At 44.5% G+C, this 24,145-nt stretch overlaps 1 protein-coding gene and 1 gene segment (V, D, J or C); both read right to left on the reverse strand.

The window, feature by feature from the left end:
- LOC139574802 (immunoglobulin lambda-1 light chain-like) overlaps positions 1–16,770 on the reverse strand; it is a 47,578-nt gene extending 30,808 nt beyond the window's left edge. The window contains exons 1-2 of one of the 5 annotated variants that reach the window (XM_071400084.1): positions 16,679–16,758; positions 16,256–16,585 (exon numbers count right to left, since the gene is read on the reverse strand). In XM_071400084.1, coding sequence (XP_071256185.1) covers positions 16,256–16,585; positions 16,679–16,718 — 370 coding nt within the window. In that variant the 5' untranslated portion in view covers positions 16,719–16,758. Of the gene's footprint in view, positions 1–13,717; positions 14,051–14,158; positions 14,259–16,255; positions 16,586–16,678 lie in introns of those variants that run through there. The other 4 variants (XM_071400002.1, XM_071399825.1, XM_071399737.1 and 1 more) reach the window with 4 other exon arrangements.
- Positions 16,771–17,678: 908 nt separating this feature from the next.
- Positions 17,679–24,145, reverse strand: LOC139571242 (Ig lambda chain C region-like). The segment is given in 2 exon segments: positions 17,679–18,428; positions 24,022–24,145. Coding segments are annotated over 2 exon segments (372 nt in total).

Consider the following 24,145-nt stretch of genomic DNA (forward strand, 5'->3'; position numbering starts at 1 on the left):
GGAAATGAAACATCCCATTTAGACAGAGCTTCACTCTCTCTACTGAGAGGACAGGAACTGAAACATCCCATTCAGACAGAGCTTCACTTTCTCTACTGAGAGGACAGGAAATGAAACATCCCATTTAGACAGAGCTTCACTCTCTCTACTGAGAGGACAGGAACTGAAACATCCCATTCAGACAGAGCTTCACTTTCTCTACTGAGAGGACAGGAAATGAAACATCCCATTCAGACAGAGCTTCACTCTCTCTACTGAGAGGACAGGAACTGAAACATCCCATTCAGACAGAGCTTCACTTTCTCTACTGAGAGGACAGGAACTGAAACATCCCATTCAGACAGAGCTTCACTCTCTCTACTGAGAGGACAGGAACTGAAACATCCATTTAGACAGAGCTTCACTCTCTCTACTGAGAGGACAGTAACTGAAACATCCCATTCAGACAGAGCTTCACTCTCTCTACTGAGAGGACAGGAACTGAAACATCCCATTCAGACAGAGCTTCACTCTCACTACTGAGAGGACAGGAACTGAAACATCCCATTCAGACAGAGCTTCACTCTCACTACTGAGAGGACAGGAACTGAAACATCCCATTCAGACAGAGCTTCACTCTCACTACTGAGAGGACAGGAACTGAAACATCCCATTCAGACAGAGCTTCACTCTCTCTACTGAGAGGACAGGAACTGAAACATCCCATTCTGACAGAGCTTCACTCTCTCTACTGAGAGGACAGGAACTGACACATCCCATTCAGACAGAGCTTCTCTCTCTCTACTGAGAGGACAGGAACTGAAACATCCCATTCAGACAGAGCTTCACTCTCTCTACTGAGAGGACAGGAACTGAAACATCCCATTCAGACAGAGCTTCACTCTCTCTACTGAGAGGACAGGAACTGAAACATCCCATTCAGACAGAGCTTCACTCTCTCTACTGAGAGGACAGGAACTGAAACATCCCATTCAGACAGAGCTTCACTCTCTCTACTGAGAGGACAGGAACTGAAACATCCCATTCAGACAGAGCTTCTCTCTCTCTACTGAGAGGACAGGAACTGAAACATCCCATTCAGACAGAGCTTCACTCTCTCTACTGAGAGGACAGGAACTGAAACATCCCATTCAGACAGAGCTTCAGTCTCTCTCTACTGAGAGGACAGGAACTGAAACATCCCATTCAGACAGAGCTTCACTCTCTCTACTGAGAGGACAGGAACTGAAACATCCCATTCAGACAGAGCTTCACTCTCTCTACTGAGAGGACAGGAACTGAAACATCCCATTCAGACAGAGCTTCAGTCTCTCTCTACTGAGAGGACAGGAACTGAAACATCCCATTCAGACAGAGCTTCACTCTCACTACTGAGAGGACAGGAACTGAAACATCCCATTCAGACAGAGCTTCACTCTCTCTACTGAGAGGACAGGAACTGAAACATTCCATTTAGACAGAGCTTCACTCTCACTACTGAGAGGACAGGAACTGAAACATCCCATTCAGACAGAGCTTCACTCTCTCTACTGAGAGGACAGGAACTGAAACATCCCATTCAGACAGAGCTTCACTCTCACTACTGAGAGGACAGGAACTGAAACATCCCATTCAGACAGAGCTTCACTCTCTCTACTGAGAGGACAGGAACTGAAACATTCCATTTAGACAGAGCTTCACTCTCACTACTGAGAGGACAGGAACTGAAACATCCCATTCAGACAGAGCTTCACTGTCACTACTGAGAGGACGGGAACTGAAACATCCCATTCAGACAGAGCTTCACTCTCTCTACTGACAGGAAAGGAACTGAAACATCCGATTCAGACAGAGCTTCACTCTCACTACTGAGAGGACAGGAACTGAAACATCCGATTCAGACAGAGCTTCACTCTCTCTACTGAGAGGACAGGAACTGAAACATCCCATTTAGACAGAGCTTCACTCTCTCCACTGAGAGGACAGGAACTGAAACATCCCATTTAGACAGAGCTTCACTCTCTCTACTGAGAAGACAGTAACTGAAACATCCATTCAGACAGAGCTTCACTCTCTCTACTGAGAGGACAGGAACTGAAACATCCCATTTAGACAGAGCTTCACTCTCACTACTTAGAGGACAGGAACTGAAACATCCCATTTAGACAGAGCTTCACTGTCACTACTGAGAGGACAGGAACTGAAACATCCCATTCAGACAGAGCTTCACTCTCTCTACTGAGAGGACAGGAACTGAAACATCCCATTCAGACAGAGCTTCACTCTCTCTACTGAGAGGACAGGAACTGAAACTGCCCATTCAGACAGAGTTTCACTCTCTCTACTGAGAGGACAGGAACTGAAACATCCCATTCAGACAGAGCTTCACTCTCACTACTGAGAGGACAGGAACTGAAACATCCCATTCAGACAGAGCTTCACTCTCTTTACTGAGAGGACAGGAACTGAAACATTCCATTTAGACAGAGCTTCACTGTCACTACTGAGAGGACAGGAACTGAAACATCCCATTCAGACAGAGCTTCACTGTCACTACTGAGAGGACGGGAACTGAAACATCCCATTCAGACAGAGCTTCACTCTCTCTACTGACAGGACAGGAACTGAAACATCCGATTCAGACAGAGCTTCACTCTCACTACTGAGAGGACAGGAACTGAAACATCCCATTCAGACAGAGCCTCACTCTCTCTACTGAGAGGACAGGAACTGAAACATCCCATTTAGACAGAGCTTCACTCTCTCTACTGAGAGGACAGGAACTGAAACATCCCATTTAGACAGAGCTTCACTCTCTCTACTGAGAGGACAGGAACTGAAACATCCCATTCAGACAGAGCTTCACTCTCTCTACTGAGAGGACAGGAACTGAAACATCCCATTTAGACAGAGCTTCACTCTCTCTACTGAGAGGACAGGAACTGAAACATCCCATTCAGACAGAGCTTCACTCTCTCTACTGAGAGGACAGGAACTGAAACATCCCATTTAGACAGAGCTTCACTCTCTCTACTGAGAGGACAGGAACTGAAACATCCCATTTAGACAGAGCTTCACTTTCTCTACTGAGAGGACAGGAACTGAAACATCCCATTTAGACAGAGCTTCACTCTCTCTACTGAGAGGACAGGAACTGAAACATCCCATTCAGACAGAGCTTCACTTTCTCTACTGAGAGGACAGGAAATGAAACATCCCATTTAGACAGAGCTTCACTCTCTCTACTGAGAGGACAGGAACTGAAACATCCCATTCAGACAGAGCTTCACTTTCTCTACTGAGAGGACAGGAAATGAAACATCCCATTTAGACAGAGCTTCACTCTCTCTACTGAGAGGACAGGAACTGAAACATCCCATTCAGACAGAGCTTCACTTTCTCTACTGAGAGGACAGGAAATGAAACATCCCATTTAGACAGAGCTTCACTCTCTCTACTGAGAGGACAGGAACTGAAACATCCCATTCAGACAGAGCTTCACTTTCTCTACTGAGAGGACAGGAAATGAAACATCCCATTCAGACAGAGCTTCACTCTCTCTACTGAGAGGACAGGAACTGAAACATCCCATTCAGACAGAGCTACACTTTCTCTACTGAGAGGACAGGAACTGAAACATCCCATTCAGACAGAGCTTCACTCTCTCTACTGAGAGGACAGGAACTGAAACATCCATTTAGACAGAGCTTCACTCTCTCTACTGAGAGGACAGTAACTGAAACATCCCATTCAGACAGAGCTTCACTCTCTCTACTGAGAGGACAGGAACTGAAACATCCCATTCAGACAGAGCTTCACTCTCACTACTGAGAGGACAGGAACTGAAACATCCCATTCAGACAGAGCTTCACTCTCACTACTGAGAGGACAGGAACTGAAACATCCCATTCAGACAGAGCTTCACTCTCACTACTGAGAGGACAGGAACTGAAACATCCCATTCAGACAGAGCTTCACTCTCTCTACTGAGAGGACAGGAACTGAAACATCCCATTCTGACAGAGCTTCACTCTCTCTACTGAGAGGACAGGAACTGAAACATCCCATTCAGACAGAGCTTCTCTCTCTCTACTGAGAGGACAGGAACTGAAACATCCCATTCAGACAGAGCTTCACTCTCTCTACTGAGAGGACAGGAACTGAAACATCCCATTCAGACAGAGCTTCACTCTCTCTACTGAGAGGACAGGAACTGAAACATCCCATTCAGACAGAGCTTCACTCTCTTTACTGAGAGGACAGGAACTGAAACATTCCATTTAGACAGAGCTTCACTGTCACTACTGAGAGGACAGGAACTGAAACATCCCATTCAGACAGAGCTTCACTGTCACTACTGAGAGGACGGGAACTGAAACATCCCATTCAGACAGAGCTTCACTCTCTCTACTGACAGGACAGGAACTGAAACATCCGATTCAGACAGAGCTTCACTCTCACTACTGAGAGGACAGGAACTGAAACATCCCATTCAGACAGAGCCTCACTCTCTCTACTGAGAGGACAGGAACTGAAACATCCCATTTAGACAGAGCTTCACTCTCTCTACTGAGAGGACAGGAACTGAAACATCCCATTTAGACAGAGCTTCACTCTCTCTACTGAGAGGACAGGAACTGAAACATCCCATTCAGACAGAGCTTCACTCTCTCTACTGAGAGGACAGGAACTGAAACATCCCATTTAGACAGAGCTTCACTCTCTCTACTGAGAGGACAGGAACTGAAACATCCCATTCAGACAGAGCTTCACTCTCTCTACTGAGAGGACAGGAACTGAAACATCCCATTTAGACAGAGCTTCACTCTCTCTACTGAGAGGACAGGAACTGAAACATCCCATTTAGACAGAGCTTCACTTTCTCTACTGAGAGGACAGGAACTGAAACATCCCATTTAGACAGAGCTTCACTCTCTCTACTGAGAGGACAGGAACTGAAACATCCCATTCAGACAGAGCTTCACTTTCTCTACTGAGAGGACAGGAAATGAAACATCCCATTTAGACAGAGCTTCACTCTCTCTACTGAGAGGACAGGAACTGAAACATCCCATTCAGACAGAGCTTCACTTTCTCTACTGAGAGGACAGGAAATGAAACATCCCATTTAGACAGAGCTTCACTCTCTCTACTGAGAGGACAGGAACTGAAACATCCCATTCAGACAGAGCTTCACTTTCTCTACTGAGAGGACAGGAAATGAAACATCCCATTTAGACAGAGCTTCACTCTCTCTACTGAGAGGACAGGAACTGAAACATCCCATTCAGACAGAGCTTCACTTTCTCTACTGAGAGGACAGGAAATGAAACATCCCATTCAGACAGAGCTTCACTCTCTCTACTGAGAGGACAGGAACTGAAACATCCCATTCAGACAGAGCTACACTTTCTCTACTGAGAGGACAGGAACTGAAACATCCCATTCAGACAGAGCTTCACTCTCTCTACTGAGAGGACAGGAACTGAAACATCCATTTAGACAGAGCTTCACTCTCTCTACTGAGAGGACAGTAACTGAAACATCCCATTCAGACAGAGCTTCACTCTCTCTACTGAGAGGACAGGAACTGAAACATCCCATTCAGACAGAGCTTCACTCTCACTACTGAGAGGACAGGAACTGAAACATCCCATTCAGACAGAGCTTCACTCTCACTACTGAGAGGACAGGAACTGAAACATCCCATTCAGACAGAGCTTCACTCTCACTACTGAGAGGACAGGAACTGAAACATCCCATTCAGACAGAGCTTCACTCTCTCTACTGAGAGGACAGGAACTGAAACATCCCATTCTGACAGAGCTTCACTCTCTCTACTGAGAGGACAGGAACTGAAACATCCCATTCAGACAGAGCTTCCTCTCTCTACTGAGAGGACAGGAACTGAAACATCCCATTCAGACAGAGCTTCACTCTCTCTACTGAGAGGACAGGAACTGAAACATCCCATTCAGACAGAGCTTCACTCTCTCTACTGAGAGGACAGGAACTGAAACATCCCATTCAGACAGAGCTTCACTCTCTCTACTGAGAGGACAGGAACTGAAACATCCCATTCAGACAGAGCTTCACTCTCTCTACTGAGAGGACAGGTACTGAAACATCCCATTCAGACAGAGCTTCTCTCTCTCTACTGAGAGGACAGGAACTGAAACATCCCATTCAGACAGAGCTTCACTCTCTCTACTGAGAGGACAGGAACTGAAACATCCCATTCAGACAGAGCTTCAGTCTCTCTCTACTGAGAGGACAGGAACTGAAACATCCCATTCAGACAGAGCTTCACTCTCTCTACTGAGAGGACAGGAACTGAAACATCCCATTCAGACAGAGCTTCACTCTCTCTACTGAGAGGACAGGAACTGAAACATCCCATTCAGACAGAGCTTCAGTCTCTCTCTACTGAGAGGACAGGAACTGAAACATCCCATTCAGACAGAGCTTCACTCTCTCTACTGAGAGGACAGGAACTGAAACATCCCATTCTGACAGAGCTTCACTCTCTCTACTGAGAGGACAGGAACTGAAACATCCCATTCAGACAGAGCTTCTCTCTCTCACTGAGAGGACAGGAACTGAAACATCCCATTCAGACAGAGCTTCACTCTCTCTACTGAGAGGACAGGAACTGAAACATCCCATTCAGACAGAGCTTCACTCTCTCTACTGAGAGGACAGGAACTGAAACATCCCATTCAGACAGAGCTTCACTCTCTCTACTGAGAGGACAGGAACTGAAACATCCCATTCAGACAGAGCTTCACTCTCTCTACTGAGAGGACAGGAACTGAAACATCCCATTCAGACAGAGCTTCTCTCTCTCTACTGAGAGGACAGGAACTGAAACATCCCATTCAGACAGAGCTTCACTCTCTCTACTGAGAGGACAGGAACTGAAACATCCCATTCAGACAGAGCTTCAGTCTCTCTCTACTGAGAGGACAGGAACTGAAACATCCCATTCAGACAGAGCTTCACTCTCTCTACTGAGAGGACAGGAACTGAAACATCCCATTCAGACAGAGCTTCACTCTCTCTACTGAGAGGACAGGAACTGAAACATCCCATTCAGACAGAGCTTCAGTCTCTCTCTACTGAGAGGACAGGAACTGAAACATCCCATTCAGACAGAGCTTCACTCTCTCTACTGAGAGGACAGGAACTGAAACATCCCATTCAGACAGAGCTTCACTCTCTCTACTGAGAGGACAGGAACTGAAACATCCCATTCAGACAGAGCTTCACTCTCTCCACTGAGAGGACAGGAACTGAAACATCCCATTCAGACAGAGCTTCACTCTCTCTACTGAGAGGACAGGAACTGAAACATCCCATTCAGACAGAGCTTCACTCTCTCTACTGAGAGGACAGGAACTGAAACATCCCATTCAGACAGAGCTTCACTCTCTCTACTGAGAGGACAGGAACTGAAACATCCCATTTAGACAGAGCTTCACTTTCTCTACTGAGAGGACAGGAAATGAAACATCCCATTTAGACAGAGCTTCACTCTCTCTACTGAGAGGACAGGAACTGAAACATCCCATTCTGACAGAGCTTCACTCTCTCTACTGAGAGGACAGGAACTGAAACATCCCATTCAGACAGAGCTTCACTCTCTCTACTGAGAGGACAGGAACTGAAACATCCCATTCAGACAGAGCTTCAGTCTCTCTCTACTGAGAGGACAGGAACTGAAACATCCCATTCAGACAGAGCTTCACTCTCTCTACTGAGAGGACAGGAACTGAAACATCCCATTCAGACAGAGCTTCACTCTCTCTACTGAGAGGACAGGAACTGAAACATCCCATTCAGACAGAGCTTCAGTCTCTCTCTACTGAGAGGACAGGAACTGAAACATCCCATTCAGACAGAGCTTCACTCTCTCTACTGAGAGGACAGGAACTGAAACATCCCATTCTGACAGAGCTTCACTCTCTCTACTGAGAGGACAGGAACTGAAACATCCCATTCAGACAGAGCTTCTCTCTCTCTACTGAGAGGACAGGAACTGAAACATCCCATTCAGACAGAGCTTCACTCTCTCTACTGAGAGGACAGGAACTGAAACATCCCATTCAGACAGAGCTTCACTCTCTCTACTGAGAGGACAGGAACTGAAACATCCCATTCAGACAGAGCTTCACTCTCTCTACTGAGAGGACAGGAACTGAAACATCCCATTCAGACAGAGCTTCACTCTCTCTACTGAGAGGACAGGAACTGAAACATCCCATTCAGACAGAGCTTCTCTCTCTCTACTGAGAGGACAGGAACTGAAACATCCCATTCAGACAGAGCTTCACTCTCTCTACTGAGAGGACAGGAACTGAAACATCCCATTCAGACAGAGCTTCAGTCTCTCTCTACTGAGAGGACAGGAACTGAAACATCCCATTCAGACAGAGCTTCACTCTCTCTACTGAGAGGACAGGAACTGAAACATCCCATTCAGACAGAGCTTCACTCTCTCTACTGAGAGGACAGGAACTGAAACATCCCATTCAGACAGAGCTTCAGTCTCTCTCTACTGAGAGGACAGGAACTGAAACATCCCATTCAGACAGAGCTTCACTCTCTCTACTGAGAGGACAGGAACTGAAACATCCCATTCAGACAGAGCTTCACTCTCTCTACTGAGAGGACAGGAACTGAAACATCCCATTCAGACAGAGCTTCACTCTCTCCACTGAGAGGACAGGAACTGAAACATCCCATTCAGACAGAGCTTCACTCTCTCTACTGAGAGGACAGGAACTGAAACATCCCATTCAGACAGAGCTTCACTCTCTCTACTGAGAGGACAGGAACTGAAACATCCCATTCAGACAGAGCTTCACTCTCTCTACTGAGAGGACAGGAACTGAAACATCCCATTTAGACAGAGCTTCACTTTCTCTACTGAGAGGACAGGAAATGAAACATCCCATTTAGACAGAGCTTCACTCTCTCTACTGAGAGGACAGGAACTGAAACATCCCATTCTGACAGAGCTTCACTCTCTCTACTGAGAGGACAGGAACTGAAACATCCCATTCAGACAGAGCTTCACTCTCTCTACTGAGAGGACAGGAACTGAAACATCCATTCTGATGGAGCTTCACTCTCTCTACTGAGAGGACAGGAACTGAAACATCCCATTTAGACAGAGCTTCACTCTCTCTACTGAGAGGACAGGAACTGAAACATCCCATTCAGACAGAGCTTCACTCTCTCTACTGAGAGGACAGGAACTGAAACATCCCATTTAGACAGAGCTTCACTCTCTCTACTGAGAGGACAGGAACTGAAACATCCCATTCAGACAGAGCTTCACTCTCTCTACTGAGAGGACAGGAACTGAAACATCCCATTTAGACAGAGCTTCACTCTCTCTACTGAGAGGACAGGAACTGAAACATCCCATTTAGACAGAGCTTCACTTTCTCTACTGAGAGGACAGGAACTGAAACATCCCATTTAGACAGAGCTTCACTCTCTCTACTGAGAGGACAGGAACTGAAACATCCCATTCAGACAGAGCTTCACTCTCACTACTGAGAGGACAGGAACTGAAACATCCCATTCAGACAGAGCTTCACTCTCACTACTGAGAGGACAGGAACTGAAACATCCCATTCAGACAGAGCTTCACTCTCACTACTGAGAGGACAGGAACTGAAACATCCCATTCAGACAGAGCTTCACTCTCTCTACTGAGAGGACAGGAACTGAAACATCCCATTCTGACAGAGCTTCACTCTCTCTACTGAGAGGACAGGAACTGAAACATCCCATTCAGACAGAGCTTCTCTCTCTACTGAGAGGACAGGAACTGAAACATCCCATTCAGACAGAGCTTCACTCTCTCTACTGAGAGGACAGGAACTGAAACATCCCATTCAGACAGAGCTTCACTCTCTCTACTGAGAGGACAGGAACTGAAACATCCCATTTAGACAGAGCTTCACTCTCTCTACTGAGAGGACAGGAACTGAAACATCCCATTTAGACAGAGCTTCACTTTCTCTACTGAGAGGACAGGAACTGAAACATCCCATTTAGACAGAGCTTCACTCTCTCTACTGAGAGGACAGGAACTGAAACATCCCATTCAGACAGAGCTTCACTCTCACTACTGAGAGGACAGGAACTGAAACATCCCATTCAGACAGAGCTTCACTCTCACTACTGAGAGGACAGGAACTGAAACATCCCATTCAGACAGAGCTTCACTCTCACTACTGAGAGGACAGGAACTGAAACATCCCATTCAGACAGAGCTTCACTCTCTCTACTGAGAGGACAGGAACTGAAACATCCCATTCTGACAGAGCTTCACTCTCTCTACTGAGAGGACAGGAACTGAAACATCCCATTCAGACAGAGCTTCCTCTCTCTACTGAGAGGACAGGAACTGAAACATCCCATTCAGACAGAGCTTCACTCTCTCTACTGAGAGGACAGGAACTGAAACATCCCATTCAGACAGAGCTTCACTCTCTCTACTGAGAGGACAGGAACTGAAACATCCCATTCAGACAGAGCTTCACTCTCTCTACTGAGAGGACAGGAACTGAAACATCCCATTCAGACAGAGCTTCACTCTCTCTACTGAGAGGACAGGAACTGAAACATCCCATTCAGACAGAGCTTCTCTCTCTCTACTGAGAGGACAGGAACTGAAACATCCCATTCAGACAGAGCTTCACTCTCTCTACTGAGAGGACAGGAACTGAAACATCCCATTCAGACAGAGCTTCAGTCTCTCTCTACTGAGAGGACAGGAACTGAAACATCCCATTCAGACAGAGCTTCACTCTCTCTACTGAGAGGACAGGAACTGAAACATCCCATTCAGACAGAGCTTCACTCTCTCTACTGAGAGGACAGGAACTGAAACATCCCATTCAGACAGAGCTTCAGTCTCTCTCTACTGAGAGGACAGGAACTGAAACATCCCATTCAGACAGAGCTTCACTCTCTCTACTGAGAGGACAGGAACTGAAACATCCCATTCAGACAGAGCTTCACTCTCTCTACTGAGAGGACAGGAACTGAAACATCCCATTCAGACAGAGCTTCACTCTCTCTACTGAGAGGACAGGAACTGAAACATCCCATTCAGACAGAGCTTCACTCTCTCTACTGAGAGGACAGGAACTGAAACATCCCATTCAGACAGAGCTTCACTCTCTCTACTGAGAGGACAGGAACTGAAACATCCCATTCAGACAGAGCTTCACTCTCTCTACTGAGAGGACAGGAACTGAAACATCCCATTTAGACAGAGCTTCACTTTCTCTACTGAGAGGACAGGAAATGAAACATCCCATTTAGACAGAGCTTCACTCTCTCTACTGAGAGGACAGGAACTGAAACATCCCATTCTGACAGAGCTTCACTCTCTCTACTGAGAGGACAGGAACTGAAACATCCCATTCAGACAGAGCTTCACTCTCTCTACTGAGAGGACAGGAACTGAAACATCCCATTTAGACAGAGCTTCACTCTCTCTACTGAGAGGACAGGAACTGAAACATCCCATTCAGACAGAGCTTCACTCTCTCTACTGAGAGGACAGGAACTGAAACATCCCATTCAGACAGAGCTTCACTCTCTCTACTGAGAGGACAGGAACTGAAACATCCCATTCAGACAGAGCTTCACTCTCTCTACTGAGAGGACAGGAACTGAAACATCCCATTCAGACAGAGCTTCACTCTCTCTACTGAGAGGACAGGAACTGAAACATCCCATTCAGACAGAGCTTCACTCTCTCTACTGAGAGGACAGGAACTGAAACATCCCATTCAGACAGAGCTTCACTCTCTCTACTGAGAGGACAGGAACTGAAACATCCCATTTAGACAGAGCTTCACTTTCTCTACTGAGAGGACAGGAAATGAAACATCCCATTTAGACAGAGCTTCACTCTCTCTACTGAGAGGACAGGAACTGAAACATCCCATTCTGACAGAGCTTCACTCTCTCTACTGAGAGGACAGGAACTGAAACATCCCATTCAGACAGAGCTTCACTCTCTCTACTGAGAGGACAGGAACTGAAACATCCCATTTAGACAGAGCTTCACTCTCTCTACTGAGAGGACAGGAACTGAAACATCCCATTCAGACAGAGCTTCACTCTCTCTACTGAGAGGACAGGAACTGAAACATCCCATTCAGACAGAGCTTCAGTCTCTCTTCAAACATCTCAGGCTTTTCTAGAGTTCCTCTCTATGAAGTAACAGTATATAGAATAGCATCATATTCTGCTGTTGGTGTCTGGTCCTTTTGAGCAATATCCATCTGATGCAGTGTTGACTTGATGATGGTGATGATGATGATGTTCAGACAATGTATTTGAATAATCATGGATTCACTTGAACTGACACCTCTGATTAAAGTCTTGTGCCTCTTTCAGTCAAAAAGCAGAAGTGTTGCAGTCAGAGGTTTTTGTCATTGTGTAAATCACTGTGATACGACCGCTTCAGCAGAATCATCATACGTCTGACAGTAATACACTGCTGAGTCTCCTGCCTCTACCTGTTTAATGATGAACTGATAATCTAAGTCTGAGGTGGATTCAGAGTTGAACCGACTAGAGGAGAAACCTGGCCCATAATATTTAGGACTGTCATCGTCAATAAAGCTCAGAACATATTGAGGAACCCCACCAGGAACCTGTTTATACCAACGGACATAGTTTCCATCAAATCTGCCAATGTTACAGTCCATAGTGACCTCCTCTCCTGTGGTTTTGGTCTGGACAGACGGCTTCTGGGTCAACACAATGACACCATGAACACCTGTTGACACATCACAATCACCATGAGACATATATATGTAAATATACAAAGTATGACTCAAAGTTAAAAATAAAAACGTTAATGAAAACATACATGTTAGAGCAGTGATGAGAGTGCAGAGTGTCCCCAGCATGTTGTCAGAGTGTGGTGTGAACGGCCCTTACTGTCCAGCTGAGAGATGAGCAGGGTTGGAGTGTGAGGAGAGGAGAGGCTGCAGGACCCACCTATAAGGAGACAGACAGGGAGGACCAGAGGGAGGGGCCTCTGTAGTTAACCTATCACCAAACCAGGGAGGACCAGAGGGAGGGGCCTCTATATCTCACCCTATCAGCTTCAGAGAAGATGGACTTCTGATTAATTTAAATGACTGTAACTATTAAATTATCAAAAATATATATATTTTATATTGGACTAACAAAAACCATGTGTGATCATTTTGGTTACACTGAAAAGAGCAGTATTTAGTTTCATGTGAGTTATGTTAGTAAGTTTCCTTAAAATCAGCATGTCATAATATGTATAATAACAACATAATGATAATATTATCTGGACCTGATAGTGGGGTTCTGAACTAAACGTACATCACTAAATGACTGTTGATGTAATATGTCTCTACTGTAAACCAGGGGACTGACTATCATGGAGGTTATCTGATACATGGAGTCTTCTGTTAGGACTGAACCTTCTGGAATATCACTTTATCATTCATGCTTTGTGACAACTAGGTGTAATTGTTAATGACAACATTCTAGTAAATGTGTGAAGGGTTTTGTGTAAAACACAAGCATGGAATGTTCTCCTACTGCAGACACACTGGTTCAGGATGACTTGACATTCAGTTAGTGTCTATATTCAGAACATCTGAAAGCAGAAGTGAGTGTGTTTGGTGAGGAGGTTTTTGTCATGGTGTATATCACTGTGATACGTACACTTTAACAGAGTCGTCCCATGTCTTACAGTAATACACTGCTGAGTCTGTCTCCTCCACATTACTGATTATAAACTGATAATCCTTATCAGACGTGGCTTTAGATGTGAAACGATCAGAGGAGAAACCAGATCCATATTGATTAGGAGAGTCATGAGTACGGTAAAACCTTAACACATACTGAGGAGCTCCACCTGGAACCTGTTTATACCAGATTACATATTTGTTTTCATCTTTGTTGATGTCACAGTAAAAAGTAGCGGTTCCCTTTGTACTGACAGTCAGTACTGAAGGTGTCTGTATCACTGCTTTCTGGCAACTGACATCTGTGGGAATTAAACACACCATTTATTAAGACAATTAATCATACATAAATGTAAAACTTCATTGGCATTGTTTTTAGATTCAGAATGAACAAACAGTAAATTCCTTACATGTTAGAGCAGTGATGAGAGTGCAGAGTGTCCCCAGCATGTTGTCAGTGTGTGGTGTGAACGGCCCTTACTGTCCAGCTGAGAGATGAGCAGGGTTGGAGTGTGAGGAGAGGAGAGGCTGCAGGACCCACCTATAAGGAGACAGACAGGGAGGACCAGCGGGAGGGGCCTCTGTAGTTAACCTATCACCAAACCAGGGAGGACCAGAGGGAGGGGCCTCTATATCTCACCCTATCAGCTTCAGAGAAGATGGACTTCTGATTAATTTAAATGACTGTAACTATTAAATTATCAAAAATATATATATTTTATATTGGACTAACAAAAACCATGTGTGATCATTTTGGTTACACTGAAAAGAGCAGTATTTAGTTTCATGTGAGTTATGTTAGTAAGTTTCCTTAAAATCAGCATGTCATAATATGTATAATAACAACATAATGATAATATTATCTGGACCTGATAGTGGGGTTCTGAACTAACAGTACATCACTAAATGACTGTTGATGTAATATGTCTCTACTGTAAACCAGGGGACTGACTATCATGGAGGTTATCTGATACATGGAGTCTTCTGTTAGGACTGAACCTTCTGGAATATCACTTTATCATTCATGCTTTGTGACAACTAGGTGTAATTGTTAATGACAACATTCTAGTAAATGTGTGAAGGGTTTTGTGTAAAACACAAGCATGGAATGTTCTCCTACTGCAGACACACTGGTTCAGGATGACTTGACATTCAGTTAGTGTCTATATTCAGAACATCTGAAAGCAGAAGTGAGTGTGTTTGGTGGGGAGGTTTTTGTCATGGTGTATATCACTGTGATACGTACACTTTAACAGAGTCGTCCCATGTCTTACAGTAATACACTGCTGAGTCTGTCTCCTCCACATTACTGATTATAAACTGATAATCCTTATCAGACGTGGCTTTAGATGTGAAACGATCAGAGGAGAAACCAGATCCATATTGATTAGGAGAGTCATGAGTATGGTGAAACCTTAACACATACTGAGGAGCTCCTCCTGGAACCTGTTTATACCAGATTACATATTTGTTTTCATCTTTGGTGATGTCACAGTAAAAAGTAGCGGTTCCCTTTGTACTGACAGTCAGTACTGAAGGTGTCTGTATCACTGCTTTCTGGCAACTGACATCTGTGGGAATTAAACACACCATTTATTAAGACAATTAATCATACATAAATGTAAAACTTCATTGGCATTGTTTTTAGATTCAGAATGAACAAACAGTAAATTCCTTACATGTTAGAGCAGTGATGAGAGTGCAGAGTGTCCCCAGCATGTTGTCAGTGTGTGGTGTGAACGGCCCTTACTGTCCAGCTGAGAGATGAGCAGGGTTGGAGTGTGAGGAGAGGAGAGGCTGCAGGACCCACCTATAAGGAGACAGACAGGGAGGACCAGCGGGAGGGGCCTCTGTAGTTAACCTATCACCAAACCAGGGAGGACCAGAGGGAGGGGCCTCTATATCTCACCCTATCAGCTTCAGAGAAGATGGACTTCTGATTAATTTAAATGACTGTAACTATTAAATTATCAAAAATATATATATTTTATATTGGACTAACAAAAACCATGTGTGATCATTTTGGTTACACTGAAAAGAGCAGTATTTAGTTTCATGTGAGTTATGTTAGTAAGTTTCCTTAAAATCAGCATGTCATAATATGTATAATAACAACATAATGATAATATTATCTGGACCTGATAGTGGGGTTCTGAACTAAACGTACATCACTAAATGACTGTTGATGTAATATGTCTCTACTGTAAACCAGGGGACTGACTATCATGGAGGTTATCTGATACATGGAGTCTTCTGTTAGGACTGAACCTTCTGGAATATCACTTTATCATTCATGCTTTGTGACAACTAGGTGTAATTGTTAATGACAACATTCTAGTAAATGTGTGAAGGGTTTTGTGTAAAACACAAGCATGGAATGTTCTCCTACTGCAGACACACTGGTTCAGGATGACTTGACATTCAGTTAGTGTCTATATTCAGAACATCTGAAAGCAGAAGTGAGTGTGTTTGGTTGGGAGGTTTTTGTCATGGTGTATATCACTGTGATACGAACTCTTTAACAGAGCTGTCATATGTCTGACAGTAATACACTGCTGAGTCTGTCTCCTCCACAGTATTAATAATCAAACGATAATCTGATTTAGACTGATGATCAGATGTGAATTTAGGAGAGGAGAAACCAGAACCATAGGTAGGAGCACTATTACCATGGTAGAAATATAAAACATACTGAGGAACTCCTCCTGGAACCTGTTTATACCAACGAGCAGCACTAGTAGTAACAGTCCCCAGGTTACAGTCCATAGTGGTCGTCTCTCCTTTCCTCACTGTCACAACAGGAGGCTTCTGTGTCACCACAGTCACACCACTGACACCTGGGAAATAAGATGACATGTAGTAAAGAGAAACATACAGATTCATTATTAATAAAACAAGAAGCAAAACCTCCAGGAAGTCAGACTCCTTACATGTTAGAGCAGTGATGAGAGTACAGAGTGTCCCCAGCATGTTGTCAGTGTGTGGTGTGAACGGCCCTTACTGTCCAGCTGAGAGATGAGCAGGGTTGGAGTGTGAGGAGAGGAGAGGCTGCAGGACCCACCTATAAGGAGACAGACAGGGAGGAACAGAGGGAGGGACCTCTACAGTTAACCAATCACCAGCTACTCTCATTGCTCTACATGAGGCCCTGTCTTCTTCACTGACTCATATTCTACCTCCATCAAACCATAACTGGAGTTTAATTTCCTAAACTACTTTTACACAGAGACAACATAATGATGAGGTACTCAGGATGTTTCCCAAATGTCTCCCTAATCCTTTTATAGTGGACTACTGTTGACCAGAACCCAATGAGCCTTTGTCAAAAGTAGTGCACTGTAAAGGGAATAGAGTGCAATTAGGGACATAGTCTCAGTTTCTGTCCTCTCCCCCCAGACACACAGTTCTGAGAGGAGATAAAATAACCTCTTAATTTACATGAAGCTATAAATAAGGGGAGGAGGGGAAGCAGGTGTGTTCTGGGGGAGAAAGGGAGCAACACATCACTGCCTGTAACTCAGTATCAGATCTAGAACACATTCCTGGTGAATGACTCTGATAACTAGAGATACTAGACATGAAACTATCAGCTGGCCTTTGGTTGGGACTGAAACCAGTGGTCTACAGACAGCTGTTCCTGTTGTTCACTTAGTCTTGGATGGATGTCAATGGGAGACTAAGTGAAGACCAGACCTATACAGTTGTATTAATGCTGAAATGATACTGAGTCCAACATATAATGTTAATACTAGAGCACAGTCAACTGTTAGGTCATCTCTGGTTGGTCAGAATCCTTCTTATGATAATAAAGCAGGTAAGGATTCTGGGCTCTTCTGTCTTGGTTCAATTTAAACAGTCATTATCCAGATTCACAATCATTTAGTGCTGCTAACACTGATGTTCATCAACATGCTCAAATACAAACACTTGTTCTTTAGAATGTTCTTTATTTAATATCCACAATACAGCAAAGCTCTAACTATTCCTCTATTATTAATTAGTAATTCAACTCATTTCACAACAGTAGAGAGACCTAGTCATCATGACAGTGTTTCAGATGTCATGTTTTAGAGAACATGATGCTGGTACAGTGAATGCATCAATAGTAACTTGTCATGAGAAACAACCCTCAACAACTATTTGACATCACATTGGTTATTGTCATAATATTCACTGCTGCATTCAGACTTCAGCCCAATATCACCCATGTTGTTAGGATTTTAACTTCTATATTTAACAGCAAAGCAAGGATCAACACATCACTTAACAGTTCTAACGAAATAACAGCTGCACTCGCTGTGAAGCTATAACAAACTACCAGTTGTATTGATTGTCTGAAACTATTGATTTACAGACTACAACTAGTCTTTCTGATCTCTTTCTCAGAGAATGTTGACCCCAACGACACTTTACATGTGAACACCAGGTCCTTGTCCCAGTCTGCAGTCTGAATGGTCAGATAGCTGCTGATCTTGAAGGTTTTCTCTGGTTGCTGCTCAGCAGGGCTGGTAGAAACATCTTCTGTCACTGATTCACTGTTAGACATCCAGCTGACATCTGCCAACCCCTTGGACTTCTGAGACAGGTTACTAGTCAGACACACCAGTGTTGCTCTGCTGGACTTGAGGTCTTCAGTGGATGGAGGGAACAGGGTCACAGCAGGTGTAGCCAGATCTCCATCTGTAGAAAGTAGTCAACGGATGGGATGAGAAGAAAACACAATGGATAACAGTTTATATTTCAGTACATGTGGGTATCATTACCAATACACCCTGCATTAAGAGCAATTATATAGAGAACTGCTCTTCGTGATGTTTACAATGATACTGATAGAAGGAATCATACGGTGTTAAAATGTTATTTTCCATGGAGCAGAGAGACTGAGACGTCTAGAAACATTATTTATAATATTACATCACAGCTCTGGAAGACTAAAATGATAAAAGATGAATGAAATGTGCACATTGTTAAAATAAAATACAAATAATTCACAATCAAGTGGGATAAACGAACCGCCCTTGCTGTCTCTGCCTGGCCGGTTCCCCTCTCTCCACTGGGATTCTCTGCCTCTAACCCTATTACAGGGGCTGAGTCACTGGCTTACTGGTGCTCTTTCATGCCGTCCCTGGGAGGGGTGCGTCACTTGAGTGGGTTGAGTTACTGACGTGATCTTCCTGTCTGGGTTGGCGCCCCCCCTTGGTTTGTGCTGTGGTGGAGATCTTTGTGGGCTATACTCGGCCTTGTCTCAGGATTGTAAGTTGGTGGTTGAAGATATCCCTCTGGTGGTGTGGGGGCTGTGCTTTGGCAAAGTGGGTGGGGTTATATCCTTCCTGTTTGGCCCTGTCCGGGGGTTTCTTCTGATGGGGCCACAGTGTCTCCTGACCCCTCCTGTCTCAGCCTCCAGTATTTATGCTGCAGTAGTTTGTGTCGGGGGGGCTTGGGTCAGTTGGTTATACCTGGAGTACTTCTCCTATCTTATCCAGTGTCCTGTGTGAATTTAAGTATGCTCTCTCTAATTCTCTCGTTCTCTCTTTCTTTCTCTCTCTCGGAGAACCTGAGCCCTAGGACCATACGTCACGGCAAACCGGGCATGATGACTCCTTGCTGTCCCCAGTCCGCCTGGCCTTGCTGCTATTCCAGTTTCAACTGTTCTGCCTGCGGTTATGGAACCCCTACCTGTCCCAGACCTGCTGTTTTCAACTTTGAATGATCGGCTATCAAAAGCCAACTGACATTTATTCCTGATTATTATTTGACCATGCTTGTCATTTATGAACATTTTGAAAATCTTGGCTCTCTCTAATTCTCTCCTTCTCTCTTTCTTTCTCTCTCTCGGAGGACCTGAGCCCTAGGACCATACGTCAGGACAACCGGGCATGATGACTCCTTGCTGTCCCCAGTCCACCTGGCCCTGCTGCTATTCCAGTTTCAACTGTTCTGCCTGCGGTTATGGAACCGCCACCTGTCCCAGACCTGCTATTTTCAACTCTTAATGATCGGCTATGAAAAGCCAACTGAAAATTATTCATTATTATTATTTGACCATGCTTGTCATTTATGAACAATTTGAACATCTTGGCCATGTTCTGTTATAATCTCCACCCGGCACAGCCAGAAGAGGACTGGCCACCCCTCATAGCCTGGTTCCTCTCTAGGTTTGTTCCTAGGTTTTGGCCTTTCTAGGGAGTTTTTCCTAGCCACCGTGCTTCTACACCTGCATTGCTTGCTGTTTGGGGTTTTAGGCTGGGTTTCTGTACAGCACTTCGAGATATTAGCTGATGTACGAAGGGCTATATAAAATAAACTTGATTTGATTTGATTTGATTTAAAAAAGTATGCATTTGTCTAAGAAATTGAGCAGGATAAAACACTTGAGATTAAGTATCTCCTTTACATTGAGTTATATAGACAACAGAAACACAAGAAAAGCATGATAAAACACGAACATCCCAGACCAACCAGAGACATTCACACAGTCATCAAACTGTTTATAAAAAATTTACAAACAACATACGAGACACGATTTAACCAGGTACAAAATATTAAATCAGTAAATATAAACGATATTTTATGAATTAAAACATATAAAAATAATAATATCTTAACAACGTTATATTAGAAACAAAACATATTCTGTAGATGAAAACATTAGAAGAGAACTCACCAGTAACAATGAGCTTGGTTCCTTGTCCGAATACCACAGTGATTCAGTTTGTATACACGACCGTACAAAAACCTCCTCACTCTCTACTGAGAGGACAGGAACTGAAACATCCCATTCAGACAGAGCTTCACTCTCTCTACTGAGAGGACAGGAACTGAAACATCCCATTCAGACAGAGCTTCACTCTCTCTACTGAGAGGACAGGAACTGAAACATCCCATTCAGACAGAGCTTCACTCTCTCTACTGAGAGGACAGGAACTGAAACATCCATTCAGACAGAGCTTCACTCTCTCTAATAAGAGGACAGGAACTGAAACATCCCATTCAGACAGAGCTTCACTCTCACTACTGAGAGGACAGTAACTGAAACATCCATTCAGACAGAGCTTCACTCTCACTACTGAGAGGACAGGAACTGAAACATCCATTCAGACAGAGCTTCACACTCTCTACTGAGAGGACAGGAACTGAAACATCCCATTCAGACAGAGCTTCACTCTCACTACTGAGAGGATAGGAACTGAAACATCCCATTCAGACAGAGCTTCACTCTCTCTACTGAGAGGACAGGAACTGAAACATCCCATTCAGACAGAGCTTCACTCTCACTACTGAGAGGATAGGAACTGAAACATCCCATTCAGACAGAGCTTCACTCTCTCTACTGAGAGGACAGGAACTGAAACATCCCATTCAGACAGAGCTTCACTCTCTCTACTGAGAGGACAGGAACTGAAACATCCCATTCAGACAGAGCTTCACTCTCACTACTGAGAGGACAGGAACTGAACCATCCCATTCAGACAGAGCTTCACTCTCTCTACTGAGAGGACAGGAACTGAACCATCCCATTCAGACAGAGCTTCACTCTCTCTACTGAGAGGACAGGAACTGAACCATCCCATTCAGACAGAGCTTCACTCTCTCTACTGAGAGGACAGGAACTGAAACATCCATTCAGACAGAGCCTCACTCTCTCTACTGAGAGGACAGGTACTGAAACATCCATTCTGACAGAGCTTCACTCTCTCTACTGAGAGGACAGGAACTGAAACATCCATTCTGACAGAGCTTCACTCTCTCTACTGAGAGGACAGGAACTGAAACATCCCATTCAGACAGAGCTTCACTCTCTCTACTGAGAGGACAGGAACTGAAACATCCATTCTGACAGAGCTTCACTCTCTCTACTGAGAGGACAGGAACTGAAACATCCATTCTGACAGAGCTTCACTCTCTCTACTGAGAGGACAGGAACTGAAACATCCCATTCAGACAGAGCTTCACTCTCTCTACTGAGAGGACAGGAACTGAAACATCCATTCTGACAGAGCTTCACTCTCTCTACTGAGAGGACAGGAACTGAAACATCCCATTCAGACAGAGCTTCACTCTCTCTACTGAGAGGACAGGAACTGAAACATCCCATTCAGACAGAGCTTCACTCTCTCTACTGAGAGGACAGGAACTGAAACATCCCATTCAGACAGAGCTTCACTCTCTCTACTGAGAGGACAGGAACTGAAACATCCATTCTGACAGAGCTTCACTCTCTCTACTGAGAGGACAGGAACTGAAACATCCCATTCAGACAGAGCTTCAGTCTCTCTACAAACATCTCAGGTTTTTCTAGAGTTCCTCTCTATGAAGTAACAGTATATAGAATAGCATCATATTCTGCTGTTGGTGTCTGGTCCTTTTGAATTCATCAGTTAAAGTACTATCCATATGATGCAGTTTTGACCTGATGATGATGATGATGGTGGTGATGATGATGATGATGATGATGACAACAAGAGAGACAACATCAGTTTCCTTTCAGACAATGTCTTCTTATAATCTTTTTGACATGTAGGAATGGATGGTTCTTCCATTCCCAGATCTCCCATTGTGTCATGTATATATTGTTATAATAATCACTGACCAACTGATGTTTCTTAGAGTTCACCCCTCTGCCACACATGAAGCAGAAGTGAGTGTATTTGGTGAGGAGGTTTTTGTCATGGTGTATATCACTGGGATAGGAGAGTCATTTTGAGTCTGACAGTAATACACTGCTGAGTCTGTCTCCTCCACAGTATTAATGATCAAACAATAATCTGATTTAGACTGATGATTAGATGTGAATTTAGGAGAGGAGAAACCAGAACCATATTCTACAGAGCTCCAACCAGTGTGGTACCACCTTAACAAGTACTGAGGGACTCCTCCTGGAACCTGTTTATACCAACCAGCAATATTATCAACAGTCCCCAGGTTACAGTCCAGAGTGGCCGTCTCTATTATCAACAGTCCCAAGGTTACAGTCCATAGTGGCCGTCTCTATTATCAACAGTCCCCAGGTTACAGTCCTTAGTGCCCGTCTCTATTATCAACAGTCCCCAGGTTACAGTCCAGAGTGGCCGTCTCTATTATCAACAGTCCCAAGGTTACAGTCCATAGTGGCCGTCTCTATTATCAACAGTCCCCAGGTTACAGTCCTTAGTGGCCTTCTCTATTATCAACAGTCCCCAGGTTACAGTCCAGAGTGCCCGTCTCTATTATCAACAGTCCCCAGGTTACAGTCCAGAGTGTCTGTCTCTATCATCAACAGTCCCCAGGTTACAGTCCAGAGTGGTCGTCTCTATTATCAACAGTTCCCAGGTTACAGTCCAGAGTGGCCGTCTCTATTGTCAACAGTCCCCAGGTTACAGTCCAGAGTGGTCTGTCTCTATTGTCAACAGTCCCCAGGTTACAGTCCAGAGTGACCATCTCTATCATCAACAGTCTCCAGGTTACAGTCCAGAGTGGTCGTCTCTATTATCAACAGTCCCCAGGTTACAGTCCAGAGTGACCATCTCTATCATCAACAGTCCCCAGGTTACAGTCCAGAGAGGCCGTCTCTATTATCAACAGACCCCAGGTTACAGTCCAGAGTGGTCGTCTCTATTATCAACAGTCCCCAGGTTACAGTCCAGAGTGGCCGTCTCTATTATCAACAGTTCCCAGGTTACAGTCCAGAGTGTCCGTCTCTATTATCAACAGTCCCCAGGTTACAGTCCAGAGTGTCTGTCTCTATCATCAACAGTCCCCAGGTTACAGTCCATAGTGGTCGTCTCTATTATCAACAGTCTCCAGGTTACAGTCCAGAGTGGCCGTCTCTATTATCAACAGTCCCCAGGTTACAGTCCAGAGTGGCCGTCTCTATTATCAACAGTCCCCAGGTTACAGTCCAGAGTGTCTGTCTCTATCATCAACAGTCCCCAGGTTACAGTCCAGAGTGGTCGTCTCTATTATCAACAGTTCCCAGGTTACAGTCCAGAGTGACCGTCTCTATTATCAACAGTCCCCAGGTTACAGTCCAGAGTGTCTGTCTCTATTATCAACAGTCCCCAGGTTACAGTCCATAGTGGCCATCTCTATTATCAACAGTCTCCAGGTTACAGTCCAGTGAGGCTGTCTCTCCTTTCCTCACTGTCACATCAGGAGGCTTCTGTGTCACCACAGTCACACCACTGACACCTGGGAAATAAGAAGACGACGATGTAGTAAAGAGAAACATACAGACTCATTATTAATAAAACAGGAAGTCAGAGGAAGTCAACTTCCAGGAAGTCAGACTCCTTACATGTTAGAGCAGTGATGAGAGTGCAGAGTGTCCCCAGCATGTTGTCAGTGTGTGGTGTGAACGGCCCTTACTGTCCAGCTGAGAGATGAGCAGGGTTGGAGTGTGAGGAGAGGAGAGGCTGCAG

Source organism: Salvelinus alpinus, chromosome 1 (assembly GCF_045679555.1).
Source record: "Salvelinus alpinus chromosome 1, SLU_Salpinus.1, whole genome shotgun sequence".
NCBI classification, from domain to species: Eukaryota; Metazoa; Chordata; class Actinopteri; order Salmoniformes; family Salmonidae; genus Salvelinus; species Salvelinus alpinus.